Raw genomic sequence first — 21,639 nt, 5'->3', positions numbered from 1 at the left:
TATATATTACAAAAACATTGTAAAAGTTAGAACCATGATACATGTTTTATAGCAGCCTGCAAAAACCTGTTTGAAAATGTATTGAAATATATAGGGTGGTATCCAATGAACTTGTCCAGTTTGTCAAAGGATTTCCACTCATACAACAGAATTCTCCCCACCCCTGATCTGTTCTAAGGGTTTTCCCCATATCCTCTGGGGCATATTGGGGAGATGGAAAGTGAGCACAGGAAGAGATGGGGGAAATTCTATCAGACAAATGCAAGTCCTTGCATGAACAAGACATCTTCACTGGATGCAACCCATAGCTTAGGCAGACTATATCAAAGTTTCGATTATTTTCATCGTGAGCAGATGAAGCTTAGATGTGCAAAGACTGCAACCCAGTATCACCAGATAAAATTGGAACAATGATAAAATAACCAATCAAAACACATTGCCAACTATGCCATTAAATCTTGATGCTGGTAATGCTTTAAATAGTAGACTGCTGCCACGTAGCCCAACCAACTTTTAAACCTAAATTTTGTTTTCTAATAGGTCAAATTTGCCTGCAACTATAGATTTACTCTGGCTTTTCATAATAAAAGCCAAGGAGAAAAACTTTGCATCATTCAGGTTAACAGAAAGCTTATATAACATTGCTATAATTAACAGTTCTATTAACTACTATTTTTATGTTTTGTGGTAACAGTTAACTAGTATTTAGCAATTACCTTAAGTATTAAATATGTTGATGATTAAATTATCTTTTCATTATACTAATAAAGATAATGTTTTACAAATATTGGGCCATTGCATCAATAGTAAAACATAAATAAATCAGAATTTAAAATATGATCACTCAAATTGCAAACTCCTCCTTTGGCTGTTTTTATGATCTATTATAAATATTTACATCCCTGAAGCAAAAACTTATCTTGTTTTGCATAATAGGGCCTATTGCTCTATGCCAGATTAGGTGAGTCAGTGACTCAAAACATGATATACTTGAAGATACCAATCTAGTAACATAAAATACACAGTGCAGCTGTGGCAATCTGTTTACTTTCAAGACAGAGATAAATTTGATCCTTCATGGCAAAAGTGACAACAACCAATGTGGAACTGTGGTTAGTGTCAGCCCAGGACCTGGGAGACTAGGGTTCAAATCCTGACTAAGCCATGAAGCTCATTAGGCAATTTTGGGCCAATCACTATCTCTCTGCCTAAGCTAAATGGGAAATCTGTGGCCCACAATTGCCATCAAACCTGACTATTGTGCGATGGAGGCCTAAAACATCCGAGGGACTACAAGGTCCCCATTCCCATTAAAGCAATAATATGAAAGGGTCTAATAACCAACTGAAAAAGCCTAAACATATTTATTAGAATGGGAGTGTATAATGTTCCATAATAGTGATTGAACAGCCTAGAACCTGTGAGTGAAGCTACAACTGAAGGAAAACCCATGGGATGTACAGGTTCCCCACAATGAATATGACAGTGCTTGTGATCCCACGCCCCACCCCCAATGTATGGATCACTATCACACTGGACTGGATTAATAGCATTTGCTGAACCAAACACTACTGATGGTCTTCTGTCACATCATATATTTGGACACTTATATGAGCCCTCAGTGATGTATGAACCAATTTCTACGAAAATCACACTTCTGCTTCAGTGAAAAACACTTCTGCAATTAGGTTAGGTGGAGATACAGAAATACATGATTAATTATATCATACTTAATAGAAAAGCTATAATAAACCATCTATAAAGTAGAACTAAATTGTTTAAGATGTATCACATGGTGAGTAAAAACATGTTTCATTGAGGTTAGTATAGAAGACTCTAGCATCTCTCAGGAGACTATAAAATGACAAAATCAAAAGGATTCTTAAGATTCAATTTTATTATTTGAAATTATGTTTATTTTCTTTTGTAGATATTCTAACTATTGTAAAATATCAAGGAGCAATCTAAGCAATTTAATATAACTGTATTTATGTATAATTGCTAGGGTTTGATTTACCTTGCGGAATACATTCAACAATGTTCTGGTGGTAAACAAAAATAAAACCAGAAATGTTTTCAGGAGCTCAGACCAGAGCTGTGTTTGTGTAGCAGCATCCATAGATTCTCCACTCTCTCTCTCCTCTCCCCCAATCACGGAGAGAGGGTGAAAGATACAAAAATTAGCTCTGTGTATCCCTGGATGTGGCAACCCTAGTCAAGAAAGGCTGGGTGGGTGGAACTTAAAAGCCTCACATGCAGCCCCACATTTGATCAAACTGTATTTTCTTTATAAAATATATGCCTGTATGCACAAGTATACACAGAGAAACAAACCAAAATGTGCATGGGCAGAATAGGTGAATCAAATATATATGATTGTCATAATAGTCTCCTCAAAGTTTTTGTAGTTAGTAGATGGGATGATAGTGATTAGAGTTACATACTAAAGATCTATATTATCATTACTAATCTTTTTTAACATGGTGTAAATGCACTCCTAATCAAGTTCACTTAGCCTCTATTCCTATACACATTTACCTGGAAGTATTCCCCACCGAACTCAATGGGAGTTACTTCTGAGTAGACATGTATAGGATCACACTGTTAAAGGCTTACAATACTATGTGTGGAGTCTAGTCTAGTCCTAGTTATTCTAAATCAATTTCTACAAAATCTAACAGATGGGTGATTGTTTTCTACATCTACTTTCACACTTTGACATACTGTGCTTGACCTCAGGTCCACATGGGCAGTCCCGGTCAATGAAGATGTTGCATAAAAAACAAGACAACAAAGATTTGGGAGAGCTGGTGCTAGGACTCAGTGTTGTGTGGGCTACAATACTTTGGTTTGCTTTAGATGTCACATTGGACAAAAAAAATTCATGAGTCACCTTTTCCACCGAGCCTTGGGTTTGCAAATTATGAAGGAGTGTCATTCCAATTGTTACATTTGTGCTGTTTAAGGTACTTTCATTAAAATGAATAATGGATTCAAGAAATGGAGGTGACTCTGCTATCACATCTGCTACCAGTGAAATTGTTGGTTCCAAAAAGGAATGGTAGGTTGTTTTATCATAATCCAGGAAGTTTTCAAAAGATCTGGAAATTGTCCAAATGTACAAATCAGTAGCATAATTGTTACTAGGATTGAAGGAGGGCAATACTTTGTTTGCAGAACTATAGGTATGCTTGCTAAAGAGATGCATCTTCCAAACTGATTCCTCTCCTGAAATGGTAGCTTCTATATTAGGCTTAATACTTTCATGATCCACATCACCAACAACTATATCAACATTTTCTAGCTGAAGCGAAGGGGTATGTTTGTTTTCTGAATCTTCCAAAGGTTGTTTTTCATTGACAGTTATATAGCTTTCATTCAGTGGGCTTGTTTGTACGTTTAAGACTTCATTCCATGAATAGCCCAAATCCGGAGACTTTTGACCAAGGTCACTTAGAAGACTTCGTGAGATTAAAGGTGTTGACACCATCAGTGCTGCTGAGTGGCTACCAAATTGCACATTTATTAGACTCAGTGCTGAAACTGTACAGGCACTTTCTGTACATGGAGGCATAAAAGTTTGTGTTAATAGATCAGTATGATAAGGGATATAGCCAGCTTGTGTTTTATCCAAAATTTGCTGTGTGGCTAACACAGCAGTACTTTTCAACTTGACATACAGCATATCAGAAGTACTTATTTGCAAATGCATGGAAGGCTGAATCACAGGTATTTCTAATGAAGTCAAAGGAAAATAAAGTGCAGATTCATCATTCATGGACACACTTATGTTAAGAGGAAGGTCTCTTTTTGTTTCCAGTGGAAATGTTCTTTCCATACTTTCTGAAATCCTTGACGAGAGTATCGGAACAACTGAACTATGCTTCTCTCTATTCTTTTCTGACACAGAAGCAGAAGTGTTTATTTGTTCAGTTCCATGGTCCACTGTGCTATTATTAGGGGTAGTTTGCATGGTGATGTCATCTGTTTCTGTGGCAGGCAGTAACACACCTTCTGTTAGGGAAGAAACTGACTGGCTGAAGAAGAGCTCCCACCTTTCTGTAGAGTCCTCAGAAGGCACTAGAGGATCTTTTCCCAAAATCCAATTATCTACATATTGTATTGGACGACTCAAGTCACCAGGCTTCCAGGACTTACTGATTTTATCCATCCGTTTAGAATCAATTGTGGGAAGAGTCATGTCATTATGTGGTTTATCAGATTCACTGTTTTCTACATGTCCAGATCCTGGAAGCTTATTTTCCAAGGAAATTAAGGAAAGAGACATGGAGTTGGTATAAGCAAGAAATGTATCTGGGAGTTCAAATTCATCTTCTGGAGAAGAGGCCTCTACCACCTCCTCTTCAGTTAGAGGTCTAAATAAGCCACCTTTTAAAGAAGCAGTGTTGAAAGTTCCATGATACAACGATGAAACAAAAACAGTCTGTTGAATTTCTGAGTGTGTGTCTCTTTTTGGTAAAACAGCTGATAAACTTTGCAATTCTGTACTGTATTCTGCTGGCAGGAAAACTTCTGTTGGCTGAATTATGGGCACAACATCTGGAAACCAGGCTTTCATGTTTTGTAAGGAGCCAGAGGGATTTGCACTCTGTTTAAAAACTTGTTTTTTAAAATGTACTGAATTATAGTCTTTGATGTAATTAAATTTTGTAGGCTGTAGTTCACCAAAAATATAAAACCCATTTCTAATAGAATCCTCTTGTAGAATTCTCTTTGTGGGCTCCAGGTAGACATTTCCAAGTGACCTTTTTTCTAGTAAGTCTACCTTTGTTTCTTGAAATAATTGCATACGGTGTGTATAAGAAGACTGGACAGAAAGAGATGGAAGCATTTCTTCTGAAATATCAGAAACAGCTTGATTGTATGTTGCAACTTCACTCAAAGACTGTAAGAAATTGTAAGCATATTTATAAGCAGAAGAGAATGTGTAACTATTTGTTGATAACAACCACTGAGTATCCTCTGTGGGTTGATGAAAGATACTCTGGCTCAGAGAAGGAAATAAAGAATCTGATTTGGGATCTTCTAACTGAGGTGTCCAAGTCCATATTGGCTCTCTGTCAACACTTTCACTCTGTTGAAGAGGAAGTACCATGTTCCTGATATGATCAAGAGGGATAGTTGGTATTTCTCTTTGGTTACTACTCTCAATTAGCAAACTTTTAGAATGCCCTGAAACGTTATTAAAGATGGAGTACTTCAAGGAAGAATTATCGTCTATGTTTACTTGTTCTGTAAAAGGACCCAAGATATTCACTTGAGATATCGACTGCTCCTCAGGAGCAGATGATGTGACCTCTGGTGTTGTTGGGATAAAATAATTGGGTGCATTTTTTCTCTCTGGACTTTGTTCAATTGATGCAGATTTACTGGCATGAAGAGGCCTCTGCTTCACAGGCCATACTATTGGAGTTGAAATAATTCCTATGTTTTTGACGCCTCTGATCTTAGAATCTTCCTGCCCTTGTAGTATTGGCTGAGAGGAATCAGCTGAACTTCTCTTGACTCTGAAGACCACTGTAGCAGGAGCTTTCATTGCCTGCAGGTCTGTATATAGTAAGCCATAAGGTTAAAAGATCAAAAGGGTTACTTATGAAAATGAATTACCTCTCCCTCAGATCAGGCTTAGAGACTGAATAAACAGAGGAACTCTCTCTTAATATAGTGGGAACTGCACTGATGTATACCAACTTTGAGTCAGTCTCTGATATTCAGAGACATCAAAAACATAAAAGGGGTATTGAGTAGTTACTCTGCTCACTGTAAATATCAGCAATTCTCACCGACCTAAATCATTCAATAACATTCATAACTTGGCCCTATGGGTTTTTAAGGATGAGTTATAAACAACCATCACCTGCACAAGAATAGCTGTATTCTAACAAATATACATTCGTTAAAAACATAAAATCAAATTAAAACAGAATTTTTTGCATAGGTTTATGAGGTTTCATGAGGGGGGAAGTACAGGACAGTTTATTATCACAGTCTACTTGATAGAAATGTTAGAATTAAAAAGCAACAAGCATTTATTATCAAGAGAACCCACGTTAATCTGCTATCTCCTGATAATTTTTGTCTCCTCAGAACTGCTCAAGAAGTAGCATTTTAAAGGCAGCCCTTAGTAGTTTTTCATCATGAAATGACCATGGCTGATTTGATATCCTTGACCTTTATTAAGTTTGAGCACCCATTTTAGTTGATTTTTATCTGTTATTACTTTGCATTAATACGTTGGCATGTTTTTGTCATGCAACCTTTTTTACTGTCTCACCCATAGTTTTATTTGCTATGTTTTGGTCCTTATTGCATATTTCAGATGTAAAGCCCACTGGCAGTCTCCAGCTCATGCTCTATCCTGGTTCTTCTAGGTCTCAGCCTTCCACTTATTTCAACCCCTTGTCTTTCTCTAAATTTAGATTCTATCCCATCTTTTCTGACAGCTGAGAAATCCCTTCTAGCATATAACAATGATAAAGAAGCAAACCCTGATCGTACTAATCTTTAAAAGGTGTGGCATCTTGTAAAATGGCCTTTGCTTTTATGTTGATTTATATTGTTTTTACATATTTATTCCTAAATTGTTTTGCATTTTGTTACTGCTGATAGTTTGGTTTTTTTTTACTTACAAAGCAGTATGAAATGATATAAAAGTATTAGTTGCTCTTTCTTTATCTTAGAATGCTGCATACTTTGGATTTAGGACCTAGTTCACCAATGCCACTTGACTCTTGGCCACAGTTCGCATTTAGAATCCTAAGATATGTGACATTTTCCATGCCTGTTGTACAAGTGAAATGATTCAAAAGAAAAGAAATGATTGGTTCCGAGGGGATTTGCTTTGTTCCTAGTGCTTCTGCTTGAGTTAATGAACCTCACAAGCAGATCTGAACTGTTTCAACCCTTCAGTAACCATAAATGAAGCCCCTATGAGCAGAGTATAAAAGTGGCAGAATCTAAAGCTGTAGGAGAGGATTCCAACACACCATGGGACTTCACCTTCCTCTTAACTCTGCTGGAGCTCTATATGTGCACCTCAGAATCTGGTTAGGGTTTCCTAATCACCCAAAGCAGATTTTGAGGGTGCACAGAGGGCTGCAGGGGAGAAGAGAGGAATGTGAAGTCATCTTGTTTAAGCATAAGTCCATTCCACTCTTGCACTGGCAGCACTAGATGCAAGTCACTGATCTTGACATGTAGCATTTGAAAATCAAGGGAACAACATGTTATAAATGTCTGAAATAGGAAATATATATACAGGAAATATGTTTAATTTCCCTTCTCCCACATTTTCACTAATTTGACACAAAGCAAATTCAGCAGTGCTTGATATAGCAGAATCAACCAGAATCCTTTATATAAGATCTGACATATACAAGTATACTTAAAAGGCAATAAAATGTCTTACAGTGGAATCCTATACAAAAGTAAGTCCCACTGAGTTCAGTGGAGCTCACTCCAGACAAGTGGGTATAGGATTGCAGCTTCAGTCACATAACAAATGAAACATAACATTGAATTTCTTACCATAGTTTTGGTTATCAGTTCTATTAGTATCAGGCATGTTAGTGGTAACAGTGGGTGATGGAGTGGTGGAATTTACAGTAGCTGGTAACAAAGATGAGAAAGAAGTGAACTTGTATGGAACATGAATGTTAATGAGGTCATGGAATAATGCATGAAAACACAAACGGAATGAAGGGAATTGTTTCTTTAACTATTGAATAAGTTACACAATTCTCTCTCTCATACATACACACACACACACACACTCTTTGTTTAAAGTATAAATGAATTAAAGAGTCAGTATGGTTTCCTGATTAATGTGCCAGACTTGGGTTTATATACCAACTCAACCATGTATTTTCCAGATAATCTTGAACAACTTTCATTTGCTCACCTGTAAAATGGAAGTAACATAGATCTACCCCAAAGAGTTTTGTAAGGATGAATAAGATGAAGCCATTAAGGTAAGTGGGTGACTATAAATTCCACACCCCATTCTTAAACAGATTTACATTAGAAGTGTGTTAAGGCTCAGGATGTAAACAGACACAATACCCAAGTGAACACCAGATCTGTCTTTTGCAAAATGTCATTTGCTGAAATAACAGCTGCAATATCAGCCCTTCTGTGGGTACACAAATTCTGAATCATCCTCTCTTAAGGCCTTTAAACAAGAACACTTGTTTACAAACAGCATAAAAATAGCCTCTACAGGGCATCCATGTAAGGATCTAATTAAATCTTCTAAGGTCTGGATAAAGAACAGAATTAAAATCGTAAATGGATATATTTGAAAAGGATACATTTTCAAAATGTTGCTTGGGATTTCAGCTGTCTAATTCCCAATGGCATTCAGAAAAGCACCACACATAAAGATTCAAAGGTTACCACAAAGAAAACATTCAAAAAGTGATGCATTTTTGAGCCAACAGAAAGAAGAATATTCATAATAGCTTGTCATTTTGAAACACTGGAACATAGAAACATTTTCATCAAAGCAACTAAAGACAGTATTACTTAAAAGAATTTTTTTTGGGGTGTGTGTGTGGAATATTCTTAAAAATCAACTCAATCCAGTACCTGATAGTAATTCAAACCCAGTAACTTCAAATGAAAAAGGTGGAGATAGGGCAAAGATAAAGGAAGAAATGAAGCTAGCCCTCCTTTCTATAGAATCTGTTAGGTTTTAGAATAAAAAGATTTTATAGAAAGGGTGTTATCAAGTGAGTTGTTACATTCCTTTCACATATCCTATGTCCCTTATAGTCATTTTTCTGTTATGACTGTTTCTTCTCTCTGGTTACATTCCTTTTTGGCCTTAGCCTTTCAATCTATAAATGTTTAATTAAAAACAAACAAACAAAATATGGAGATATATTCCAAGTATACAAAATACTGTTGGGTTCTTACCTTGGCACAGGCTTCCCAGGTTTGCACAGCTAGTAGGTTCAATTGTAGGTAGGGGAATGAGATATGAACCTTTTTCAAAAGGGAAAAAAGAGGCACTATAAGCAATAATTGTCTGTTATTGTGGCACTTTCCCTATGAAGAAAGGTAGAGGGTGTTTGCACATTTAATTAAGAAAAAAAGTTAGTACGTAGATTTATTTTATTTTGTGAAATTATATACTGCCCTATACCCACGTCTCAGGGCGGTTCACAGAATAAAATCAGAACATAAAACCACAAATTAAACCACAATGTAAATTATGAATATGGGAAACATTGGACTGAAATATTTCTCTTCCTCTCCCATAATACTCACTTAATGAAAAGGATCGCCAGAAATTTTAGCTCACACAAAAGGAAACAGTATTTCTGGAAAGTGAGTGTAGCTTAAAATGTCCTAGTGGTTAGCCTAAGTTCATCATAACTCAGACATGAAGCTCAGTAGGTGACCTTAGACCAGACACAAATTTACTCAACAGTGTTGTTGTGAATATATAATGGCGGAGGCAACAGTCACATACAGTCACCCATCAGAGCCTGGAGAGGGTGATCCTAACAAAGAAAAGAAAAATAGAAAATCATTTTTCCATAGCCTCACCCTTCTAGAACATCCCCCTCCTCAGTGCTATATAGTACAAAAGGGCCTAGGTGTGTGGATGACTGCCTTTAATATAAGTGCTTCATTGAGAAATAGCAGAAGTAGTTTCTGGATAGTGGAAAAGGGCATCCCCATTTCTCCACCCTGAAACCTCCCTGTATAGCATGAGTTATTTTACGTCATGGCACATATGACACACCACTCCTAATGCTACGCCTACAGGAAGGAAAACCATTCTCTCTGCTCAGTTCAGAGTGGGTTTCAGGGAAAATATGTATTTTTCCAATCCCAACCCACCAAACCCCATTCCAATGTGTCTCCCAAATCTGCTTCTTATTAAAAAAAATGGGAACCATGAGCACTATTCTCCTCATGGCTCTTAATGCTACAACACTGCTGCTGCTGCTGCATCAGCAGCATCTCAGGCTAGTAGAGGTCTCAATGCCACACCTCCCAATGATTGTTACTACTGCTATCAAGTACAGTAAGTCTGTATAGCGCAGGAAATTGAATGGTACTAGAGAGAGTTTTCAAAGGTCCTGAATTTCAGTTAAATTTGGGCTCATTTTAGAATAGATTTGGGAAGTGAGCCCTTGAGTCCCCTATTCATATTTCTGAATCCCCTACTCTGAGCTGTGATATCATCACTAATTACAATCTGCTAATTACAACTCCTCTGAAATTCTTTTGAGGGGGAGTCTAAACACCACCTGAATGCAGTCTGAATGGCCCTACCATTAGGTAGAGTGACTGCCTCAGGCAGAATATGACAAGGGGCACAGAGTAACTGCAAGGTGTGGGAGGACATTGCTGTTTGCATGACATGGCCCACTCCTGCACCATCTATACAAGGCTGCTGTACTCAGCTGTGATAGAGGACACTGTCCATCACCATGGTCTAAATAATATTGAACTGCCAATCCAGGGAGCCTCTATCTCATGGATCCCCCTCTTGCCCTTTGCCTTAAGCAGCAAAATGTCTTGGGCAACGCCTGCCTAAGGAACACGGTCTTGGGGAATTCATGTCTAGTTTTCTCACTTGTAGGGTACTAACAAGTTATTTTTAGGTCAGTGAATAAGTCCACAAAAGCTAAATTAAAGCTACGTAAATGACTAGGAATCAATTTCAAACAGCATACTAAACCAGGAGGAGACATTGTTCTCTCAGGAGGATTATATTTGTCAATATGTTAATACGCTTATGCGCATTAAGTCCATTAACCAGGAAAATCAGCAACTGTATGAGGAAATAAAAGCTGTTTGCTGATGAGTGAGATAATAGCAGTGACATTTATATGCAAATAGGAAGGTCCCTTTATTGTATGTCATATCATTGCAATGAATGGCACGGGATGGCTGTCTTTCTATAACCTTTTAAAAAAAATGAATAATCAACACAGATAATCACTGTAATGCTGTTAATATTTAATTTCTGATCTATTACATATGTTATCACCAGGGCTTTTTTCAGCCAAAAATCAATGGAACTCAGTTCCAGCATTTCTCAAGTGGGCACCATTGCCATTCTAAGAGAACAAGGGAGGTGTTCATGGTGAGTTCCAGCACCTCTTTTTCTAGAAAAGTAGCCATGGTTATCACTTTTTTTCCCAAAGGGCACTTTTAAAATACATTATTAAATTTCCCCAACAAGATAAAGGGGGAATCCCTTGTGCATCTTCTCTAGTTAAGGCTCAGCCTTTCATTAGTACCTGTGCACAGGAAATTCATTTTGAAATGCAATAATGGAATCATGGCCATTCCTGAATTGCAGTCCATTTTCCCCCTTCCCAATATCAAAGTCAGGTTGAGAAAAGCAGATTAAAAGCTATAGCAAGCTATAACAAGACAGCAGAGGAGCAACTTTTGCTCCCCTCCTCTATGCACTCATTTGGGTGTAAAAAATAGACCCCCATTCATGCTTTTTATGTGAATGGGGAAAGTACATGTTAAAGATACACACAACTGCTCTGTTGGGTAAAGTCACAATGCTTTGGTTATGACTCCCCTCCATGCTTGCTAAGATTTTTGTTATTATAGTTGTTATTATAGTAAGATCCCACCTTTCCTCCAGGGAGTTCAGTGTGCTGTACATGGTACTCCCTCTCCCCACGTTATCCTCAGAACAACCTTGTGAGATCAATTAGGCTGAGAGGTAGTGAATGGCCCAATATCATCTAGTGAGTTTTATAGCTGAGTAGGGATTTGAATCCTGGACTCCCAGGTCCTAGTCTGACACTCTAGCCATTACACCTCACTTTCAGACCTTTGTTTTTCTTTATTATACCTTGTTCAGTTTAAGGACATGCGTCTAGGGAGAGAGATTAGAGAATGGTTGGCATTCTTCTGTCTCAAGAGACAATGGAGTGTGCCTCTGAGGGTGGCGTCAAACTGCTGTGTTAGCAGCACTGAAGTGACCTCCCTGGGGTGCAAGCCTGGGCAATTTGTATGGACATCTGGGGCTGCCCAGATGATGAGACTATCCCATTTCTTTTCCTAAAGATATCTCATAAGGTAGTGGAGGTTTAGGATCAGACTTTTCCTTCTCCTGGATAGGCTACCTTCCTAGGTTAATGAAACCCATCTGCCCCTCACGTCCACCTACAGCACGTGCAGAAACTGCCTTCTTGGACCAATGGACCACCTATTGGTCTTGTCCGCTCAATCCACTGGACCCTGCCTTTGCGTGCATCCCTAACTCACCAAGGGTTTGAGACCCATTGGCTACCCTCACCTGGTTTAGCCAGCCAATTGAAGCTGTTCCTATGGTGCAGCCGCTGTCATATGCTGAAAGCTTCTAGGAGCCACAAGTGAGAAATGAGTGCAGGATAGGGACCAAAGGTGGACAAACTACCCCAGAAGGAGCATGACATGTCCCACACCAAAGATAATACATTTATTCAGTCTGGCTTGTATAATACAGTCAAATGAACGCTATCATTGACAAAATCTTGCTAGCCATCTTTTAAAATGCCTGAGCTCGATCTAGACATCACAATGTGACTCTGAATGCACCAAAAGAACAAACATACCCAGAAGCAAAATACATATTTTATGAGATGAGTTGACAAGCCCAGGAAAGGTGAGGTTTCCCTCTGGGAAACCAACCTCACTTTCATCACAAACACAGCTTCTTTCTGACATGTGACACCTTCACAGCTATGCCAGAGGAAAAATGAAATAAAAGATGCTTACCACAACTCAGGTTGTTCTCTGCTTTTAATGATGATGTTGGGATGCTCCAAAAGTCATTTTCCCAGTCTACAATGTTGCCCTTGATGTCGCAGCTGAGGTTAAAGAGTATCTGGGAGCTCATTGTAAAATTCCAAAGCCGGAAGTTGTAAATATCCCCATTGAGAGGATTTATATCATTTCTATTAGAGCCCAGAACCAACTTCCCATTATCAGGAATGACCTTCCCATGAGTATTTGAACAGGATACTGTTCTGTACGTGTGTTTGACACTGATACCTACAGTGCCTGAGAAGCTATCCCATATAATGCAAAGCTGCTCAAACGTTTCTGCGGAGAAGTGTCTATCAGGATTGGTGTCAAGTGGATCATCTAAAATACATTCGATGCCTGAGATAGATATGAAGTGGCCATTTTTTGTCCTCCCAAAACCAAGGAATTCTGTAGAAGAGTCACCATAGGAGAAAACCTTCCATTCACTGCTTTCACTGCTGTTCTCTTTTGCTTCAAAGCACAGTGTGAACTGATTCAGTTCTGGTACTTGGATGGAATTTGCCACAGACACAGAATCAACACCCAGGGATTGTGGAATGATAACTTTTTGATTCCTCAAAGACACAGCAACTAGAAAATGAAAAGAAAATTTGCTTCATTTAATATTACTGAAGCTCATGTTGACACATTTTCTCTTATTATAAATAACCAGCAAATGCATCAGATTAGAAGCATATTCAAAGTAATTTCAACAGCTACTATAATCAGCTACTAGGATATCTTAAATTGTGAATATAACATGGTAATTGGCTCCTATTCCTACAAAATTGCAAACCAATCATTTGCAAAACTACTTAGCATTTTTACCTGTTTATATTAGACCCGTGGTTCTCACAGAGGGGCAATTTGAGAATGTTTAGACCAAGTTAATGGCCTTTTAGGCTTCCTCCATGTGAATAGGAGTTCACTTTTTGAATAATAATAATTATATGTCATGGGGGGGCATCAAGATTTTAGAGATGCTTAGGTGGGGCATTGCCAAAAAAAGGTTGGGAACCACTATATTAGACAATGAAGTAGACCAGTAACATGAAACAAGTTTTTGTTTTCCCTGAGTACTATTCCTGAAGGTTTGTTTTGAGTAACTGCTTTACACTGAATAAATGAATGTCATAGGTCTTTTTCAGCGAGTTAATTTGGAAATAAAAGGCCTTTGTTTCCAAACTTTAGAATTTAAGTTGTATAAATCTGTTCACATTTCTTTAAAAACAAGCATGTCATGTATTCTACATTCACAGGTCTTTGCATCTTTACTTAGAGGAGCAGCAACACCCATTCAATCCCTCACCATGTGCTCTGTAGGCTGTTACTCTGGGCAGAATGAGGGCAAGGGAAAGTCCAGTTCTCCAAGACTGGTTTGAGCTCTACTGCCTATAGCTGTATGATGTCTTTCCAGCACAGAACAATGACCTCAGCGCTGTGAACAAGGATGGCAGTTTAAATTATGAGCTGTAGAACTAGAAGGGAAATGGTGAAGGAATCTCCTCTCACTCATCTACCATGTTGAAGGGCATTTTGTTAGTATAGTTGCCCACTGGGTTAAACACTCAAGGTCTGTATGTCTTTTTCAGGAGTCCGGAAAAAAGAACACTACACTTAGTAGATCTGTAACAAATCTGAACAACTCTGTTCTATAACAGTGGCAACCTGGTGCTAACAGCGAGTTGCAACAATAGCTCAACAAAAGAGAAAGGGCAAAAATTGCATCACCAAGCAGGAAAAGGCAAGTGCCAGTATTAAGAGCAGGGTTTCCTCTTGTTCGCCTAATATGTCGGTATCTTAATCTGTTGGTACTTCTTCTATTGGCTACCATGCACAGACAGAATATATAAATTGCTATACAAATATAAAAATATATATTTAAAAATAGTTAATTCTCTTATTCACCAGCATTTCTGCCCATATTTCAATATAGTATTTTTATTTCAAATGTTCTGAGAAAGGACCGTATTCCAACTTACCTTGAAAAGCTGCAAAGGACAATGAAATGGAAGCTAACAGGTACAAGATTAGGAGATTTACACTGTAAACATGCATGTCTATACAGAAGCAAGTTCCACTGAGCTCAATGGGCTTGCTTCCAAGTAAGGAACGCAATTACTTTAATAGACTCACAATTGCCTTTCACCCTTAGCTCTCAACAGTTTGCGATCCTCCTGTTCCCAAATGCTAACTTCCCACTACTTCTAACGTACTATGTAATGGGGAACTCTGTAATGGGCTTAGTGCTAGACACATGTTCTGCATGGAAATGGCCCCAGGTTTAATTCCTGCCATCTGCAGGCAGGGCTAGGAAACCATGCCTGAAACCTATCTAGCATAGCCAATACTGACCTAGATGTACCAAGGTGTAACTTGCATAATGAAGCATCGTGGGAATGTCCAGAGTTCATTATGCCTTCCTATGGGGTTTAAGGAAAACATTTCAGTTTTTACTGTTTTGCATTAGGTCAAGACTGCGGGGGGGGGGCCTTCTTAAAAAGACAAATACATTAGCTTCCCACAGCTACTTTTAACATAAAAACAGGACAATATCTTTATTAGATAATGCTTGCAAAATCACTAACACTGCAACCCTATGCACACTTATAGGGCAGTAAACTCTGTAGGAGGAGGGGATTAGGATAAGGTGCAGGCGGCTCTCTTCTCTGCAACGTGTCAAAATTGTACTTCTAGGTTTCAGCACAGATGTGCATCTTCAAGTCCAAACCTCAAAGGCACACTTCCAACATAAATTCTGAAGGTTTACAGGCAGAGACAAGAAAGAAATTTTAAAATGTCTTACATACACCTACCTCGGGTATAGCTGGCATTGAAACCTTTTTTTTGGATACTGAAGTCACTTGTAAAAGTTACAATCATTTCATTTCCAGTTGAGTTAAATGATAAACCTTTGGCAGTGACACCGCAAACTTTTTTGTCTCCTATTGTTAAAAAGTCATAAATGCAGTTGGGAGCTTCTTCAATCTCAAAATCAACAAATGTTATCTGAATGATGAATCCAGAAGGAGCCCTGATGGTCCACTTGCATGCTTGACTGTTAGGGTAGACACTAGGGAAGCAGGGGGAGGTAAAAATTCCTGTAGGGCTGGACAGCACCATACGACACTCAGAACACCCAAGAGCTATGGAAGAAACAAAAGAGAAAGATGTAAGATACAATTTAAGGACAGGAGAATTTAAGGTGCGTACCTTTGAATGACTACTAGGCAGCATTTTCCACTACATTTTGCTAACATAAATTGGTCCCCTTTACATAAAAACCTTCATACATAGAAGCTGCTTCTTGGATGTATGCAGTTCCACACACTGCTAGGCTGCACATGAATGGCACAAACCAGAGTAGACAATTTTAAAGTAAGGTGATTTGAATCATCAATAGAAAACTTGATTTAAATCATTTTCAATAAAAAAAAAAAATTGTACCTCAATCATTTTAAGAAAAAGCATGCTTGTCAACTGGTTTATTTCCATTTTTATAACCAGTTCCCCTTTTTTTTCCTTATACCCTGTTTTTGTATTTCAAAAGCCCCATCAAAGTGCCAACAACACAAAAAGCATCATGTTAAAGGAAAGCTTGTTTAAGATTCCAAAATTTTGGCAGTAACAAAACCAATATAAATTAAAAATGCAGGTAACAGCCACCATGTAATATATTCAACCTCACAATAATCTCAAAACAACTCATGCTGGCTTGTTGAAACAAATGCATTAGCGAAGCGAACCAAACTAAGTGCCCTGAGGAGGGCTTTGCACAGTCTTGGTGTCACGGTGGAGAAGGGCCTGTCCGCCATATGCACATATCCAACAGCAGAATGAACAGAGCAGGGAATCTGACATGTGATGTGTTTATGAAACATATATTCCGTCCTTCCTCCAAAGAAACCCAGGGCAGAATGTTGATCTTAACATTCTTCTCTGGTTTGAGAAGAAGGTTGCTGTTGAGGTATTCTAGTTCTAGGCTATTTAGAGCTTTAAAGGGAGGTGGGGCAGGGAAACACAGCACTTTGAACTGAGATTTCAAAGATTGGCAAGATAATGTATGTGTTCATATGCTCTAACCTGCAGGTGCAAGCTAATAACCTGGCAACTGAATTTCAAACCAATTGTAGTTTTCAAATGGTTTTCTAAGTCAGCTCCACACAGTGTGTTATAGCACTGTAGCATGGAGTGCATCATAGTACTGTAACTAAATAGAGCCATCGTAATCCAAAGCCTTTAGTCATGCAAGCCACATATCTTTTGGCCTACATAATTATATCTATTTGGAGACAAGAGAGTAATTGTGAAATTAATCAATTCTGTTTGGGTCTCTGGACACATGCAAGTTCCTCAAGCAAACAATGGAACTAGTTTCACAAGCCCAAGAGACTTGTGTGTTTTTTCTTTTCCAAGAGAAGACCCTCACCAATTGCCCCATGGCAAGCTGGTTTTGAAAGCAAGGGGCATTCCAAAAGCGGTTTGACTTGTGGCATGTTGATTAACTGCTCAAAGACAAAATGAAAAAATGACATTGCTCTAAAGGAGTCCCTTCTGTGAACTGAAGCAACCTTTGAGATCTTAAGTGCTTAAACCTCTCCATAGTTAAAGCTGACATTAACAGGACAGGAAACAAAGGGGCTCATTCACTAAAACTTTGGTGCAGCTCAGCAGCTGAGCCATATCTCCTTGTTGGAAGAACGTCCAGCAAGTTGGATGCAGACAGTTAAATTACGGCATTCATTACTACAAGAAGTAGTGATGGCTTTAAAATGGATTTAGACAAATTCATGGAGAAAAGGGCTTTTTAACGGCTGCTAACCAAGATGACCATGTTGTACCTCCACTATCAGAAGCAGTATGCCTCTGAATACCATTTCCTGGAGATCACAAGTGCACTTGTGCTCAGGCCCTGCTTCCCACAGGCATCTGGCTAGTCACTGTGAGCATTCTGGACTAAATGGGCCTTGGCCTGATCTAGCACGTTGTCCCTTATGTTCTTAATGTCTTATGGCTCCCTTTGCAATAGTATTGGAAAACTCCACGTGTTTAATTTTATGTTCTGCATAGCATGTAGCAAAGAAAACATGATTCACCTCTATGTGGTAAAGGTAAAGGTAAAGGTAAAGGTACCCCTGCCCGTACGGGCCAGTCTTGACAGACTCTAGGGTTGTGCGCTCATCTCACTCTAGAGGCCGGGAGCCAGCGCTGTCCGCAGACACTTCCGGGTCACGTGGCCAGCGTGACGAAGCTGCTCCGGCGAACCAGCACCAGAGCAGCACACAGAAACGCCGTTTACCTTCCCGCTATACAGCGGTACCTATTTATCTACTTGCACTTAAGGGTGCTTTCGAACTTCTAGGTGGGCAGGAGCTGGGACCGAACGACGGGAGCTCACCCCGCCGTGGGGATTTGAACCGCCGACCATGCGATCGGCAAGTCCTAGGCGCTGAGGTTTTACCCACAGCGCCACCCACGTCCCTATGTGGTATTTCCAAGGAAATGCATTTAAAGTAGAGTGCCAAGCAACTAAACAACATAGTATTTCCCCAATAGATAAAGTTGAGTGAAAGTGTTTAATTTTGTGGAAATGTTTAACACTCTCTCTCTCTCTCTCTCTCTCTCTCTCTCTCTCTCTACACACACACAAACACACACACACACACACACACACACTCCAGAGGGATAGAATATGCTGCAGTGCAATGTTAAATAGTTACAACATACACACACACCCATGCACCAATCTCATGGAATAAGTGTTTAGCTCAAATTTCTTGACAAGGAACTTTCTATTTTTTACATACTAACTTTTTGGCATAGGCTCCACCTTAAGTAGCAAACATTCTGTTTTCAAACATTTGACCACAGTAAAGAATAAATATGTAAACGTGTGTGTTTTAACAACACAGCAGAGAAATAGATTGTAATCTTATTTGATCAAGCAAGCCTGGAGCTGTGCATACTGAAGAAACAAGTGAAATTTTGCAAGGGTTTCTGAGATGGAAACACATTCTGAACAAATTCATTACATTCATGGTCAAAAAACCATGTGAGAACAGACTGCAGAGTGTGACTTTCAACTCTCAACCTCCTTTTTTTCCATCACTACTGGTTAGTATTAAGCCAGATTTTCCAGAGATGGAAAACCTTAAAAGTTAGGCCCTAATTACACACACACACACACACACACACACAGAGAGAGAGAGAGAGAGAGAGAGAGAGAGAGAGAGCATTCTACTGATTTTGGTGGAATTGTGCATGAATGTATTGTTCTAAGTATACATCTCTACTAAACTGAATGCTTGCAGAAGGCTAACATGTTGTCCTCCTTCTGAAAGATTTTACATTTGCCTTGAAGTTGGTTTAACAAGCAAATTACAACACTATGATTTCTCACTTTCTTAAGACCCTTTTCCAAAGTCAACAGGGAAAATGATGCTTCAGTCTAGGGGGAAAAATCTGTTTCTGCTTTGGGATCACAAACAGTGGACCCTGAACAGAGGCAGGAGACGAGCAGCAGCTGGGACAAGGGCAGAGCAGGTAAAAATTGCTCTGCTTTTGCTGCTGTCCTCCTTAAAAGGAGTGTATATAGAGTTCAGGAAGTTAGAAATCCTACAAAGGGCAGACTCCTCCAGTACTCAGGACGTACTATCATCCCTCTGACCAAAAATGCCCAATCAATCTTGAGTTGGAGGAAGAAATCAAAGAGTCACCTTAAGGAGGAAGTGCTATAATAATGAGTGGTTTCAATTACCATCATACAGACTAGGTGCATGTGTACACAACACCCTAAATAATGGTTCATTTGAACAGCTGCTCATGGAACCAACCAGAGTGGCACCCCAGACCTGGTGCAAGATGTTAAGTGTTGTTGAACTGATTAAGAACAGTAAACATTGAGCTACAAAATGCAACAAATGTCTTATGGACAATTCCTGAGAAAGTTTGACAGTGTCACATTTGACTTCAATAGAAGAAACTTCCAAAAATGAGGGGCTGGTTAAAAAAAAAGTTGAAAGGAAAACAAAGAGGGTAAATTCTTTCCATAATCCTGGAAATTGTTCAAAACCACAATACAATGTACAATGTAGGCTGCAATGCCCCCTGCAATGCAGGAATCTCAAAACACCAATTTGAAACCATACAGGACCCTGTGTATCTTTGCAAATGTGCTAGCAGTTTTATTAATGCAAGCGCAAAATATGAATCATGAAAAAATAATCTAAATTACACATCACTAAAAACATAAAGAACAAAAAAAAATGTAAATGCATTAGAAGCAGGAAACCAACTAGGCAGGTGGTTATACCTTTGGACAACAAATGAGTCAAAAGTGTGCTGAAGATGGAAAAGAGATTGCAGAGAAATTGAAGGAATTGTTTGCATCTGTCTTTCCAGCATAAGGATTCAGTAAGAGAAACTAAGGCAAATTCTGGTGCCAAGAGACATTAGGTTGAGCTATTAAAAGTAAATTTCATGTCACTTTAACTTTTAAGATTTAAGTGGTGATATATGCTCTGCAGTGTAAATGCTGAAACCACAGGTCAGATGCATTTCTAAATTTAGGACTCCCAACAAGTGGATGAATAAGGGCAGCGGAAGACACACCTGCAGACAAACAAGAGAAGGAGCCAAACCACTATGATGTATGTGGCCTGGACTGACTACAGGACAAACACAACACTTCTTTTTCTATATAAGACACAAATAGAGATCACGAAAAGAAGTTACAGTGTGTCAGGCACACAGTCCAGGGCAAACCTCATCACTGCCTCATTTTTAGAACTGTGGGTGGGAGAGAAAATGCAAGACTGCAATGTGCTAATCTCCTCCTGATTTCAGAAAATGCAATGGCCATTTGGCCTAATTAAAAAAAGATGTATCCCAATTTTATTCTAGGGCAGTAATCCTATGTGTGCCAGTCAGTAATTATGGTGCAATGCCTTGTCTCCACAGAATAATAATAATAATAAATTTTATTTATACCCTGCCCTCCCCAGCCAAGACCGGGCTCAGGGCGGCTAACAGCCAATATAAAACAAATTGACTGAAATACAACTTAAAAACAAGATTAAAATACAGCATTAAAACATTAGAATGCAGCCTCATTTCAATGGAAATGACAAAGGCAACCTCACCTAAGTTCACCTTTCATTAGGCAGGTGAATAGCCATTTGAGCACAGGCGAGTGCTTAGCTTCCAAAACTTAATGGTAAAAAAAATCTGAAAGCACATGAATAAGATGAGTTGGGCAGGGGGAAGCTCTTAAAAAAAACAACAAAACTCTTCCTAACACTTTTTGGAGGAAGAAGGTTTAAATTAGGCTAAATGGGGGGAAGTAAATAGCCATTGAGAATATTACTTTAAAAAAAAAAAAGACTTGTGAAGCAGTAAGCAGTGTGTACATGTTGCTACTTCTTTTACATATTTACCTAAGAACAAAGTGTGAAGAGGTTAGGAGATTAGTGGAAACCTTTGCTGTTCAGGAAACTAAACAGATGAGTTTGTTTTTAAGTGTGCCTACAACCACCAAGTACATTCACATTTTATAATTCAGAAAACTGCAAAGAAGTCACAAACTACATGACAGATAATATTCAGTTGACACCCATGGTATTCACAAAACAATTGTAACATATAACCCATTTTGTCAGGGACACAAATATCAGTTCAGTACAAGGGAAATAAGACTGAGATTCCTGCATTGCAAGGGGTTGGACTAAATGACCATCGGGGTCCCTTCCAACTCTACAATTCTATTATTCTAAGATATCCCCTCAACGGAAGTGGGATCTCAGGGAACATGCACAACATCTGAGACATGCACAATAAATAGGTAAA

General features: G+C 38.8%; 2 protein-coding genes across 13 annotated transcripts in view; both read right to left on the bottom strand.

Moving 5' to 3' along the window:
- Positions 1 to 21,639, bottom strand: part of ADGRG6 (adhesion G protein-coupled receptor G6) — a 93,969-nt gene that overhangs the window by 45,242 nt on the left and 27,088 nt on the right. For 6 of the 12 annotated variants that reach the window (XM_083607612.1, XM_083607606.1, XM_083607611.1 and 3 more), the window contains exons 3-6: positions 15,612 to 15,941; positions 12,766 to 13,386; positions 8,938 to 9,006; positions 7,549 to 7,629 (exon numbers count right to left, since the gene is read on the bottom strand). In XM_083607612.1, coding sequence (XP_083463738.1) covers positions 7,549 to 7,629; positions 8,938 to 9,006; positions 12,766 to 13,386; positions 15,612 to 15,941 — 1,101 coding nt within the window. The remainder of the gene's footprint in view (positions 1 to 7,548; positions 7,630 to 8,937; positions 9,007 to 12,765; positions 13,387 to 15,611; positions 15,942 to 21,639) is intronic. The other 6 variants (XM_083607604.1, XM_083607609.1, XM_083607603.1 and 3 more) reach the window with 1 other exon arrangement.
- LOC310759932 (uncharacterized protein) lies at positions 9 to 6,085 on the bottom strand. Its single transcript, XM_083607639.1, has 2 exons — positions 916 to 6,085; positions 9 to 490 (listed from the first exon to the last, which is right to left on the bottom strand). Exon 1 carries the CDS (start codon positions 5,555 to 5,557, stop codon positions 2,675 to 2,677), a length of 2,883 nt encoding a protein of 960 aa, XP_083463765.1. The 5' UTR covers positions 5,558 to 6,085; the 3' UTR covers positions 9 to 490; positions 916 to 2,674.

Source organism: Podarcis filfolensis (assembly GCF_964270895.1).
Source record: "Podarcis filfolensis genome assembly, chromosome: 3".
Taxonomy (NCBI): Eukaryota; Metazoa; Chordata; class Lepidosauria; order Squamata; family Lacertidae; genus Podarcis; species Podarcis filfolensis.
This window is presented reverse-complemented; position numbering and strand designations above follow the sequence as displayed.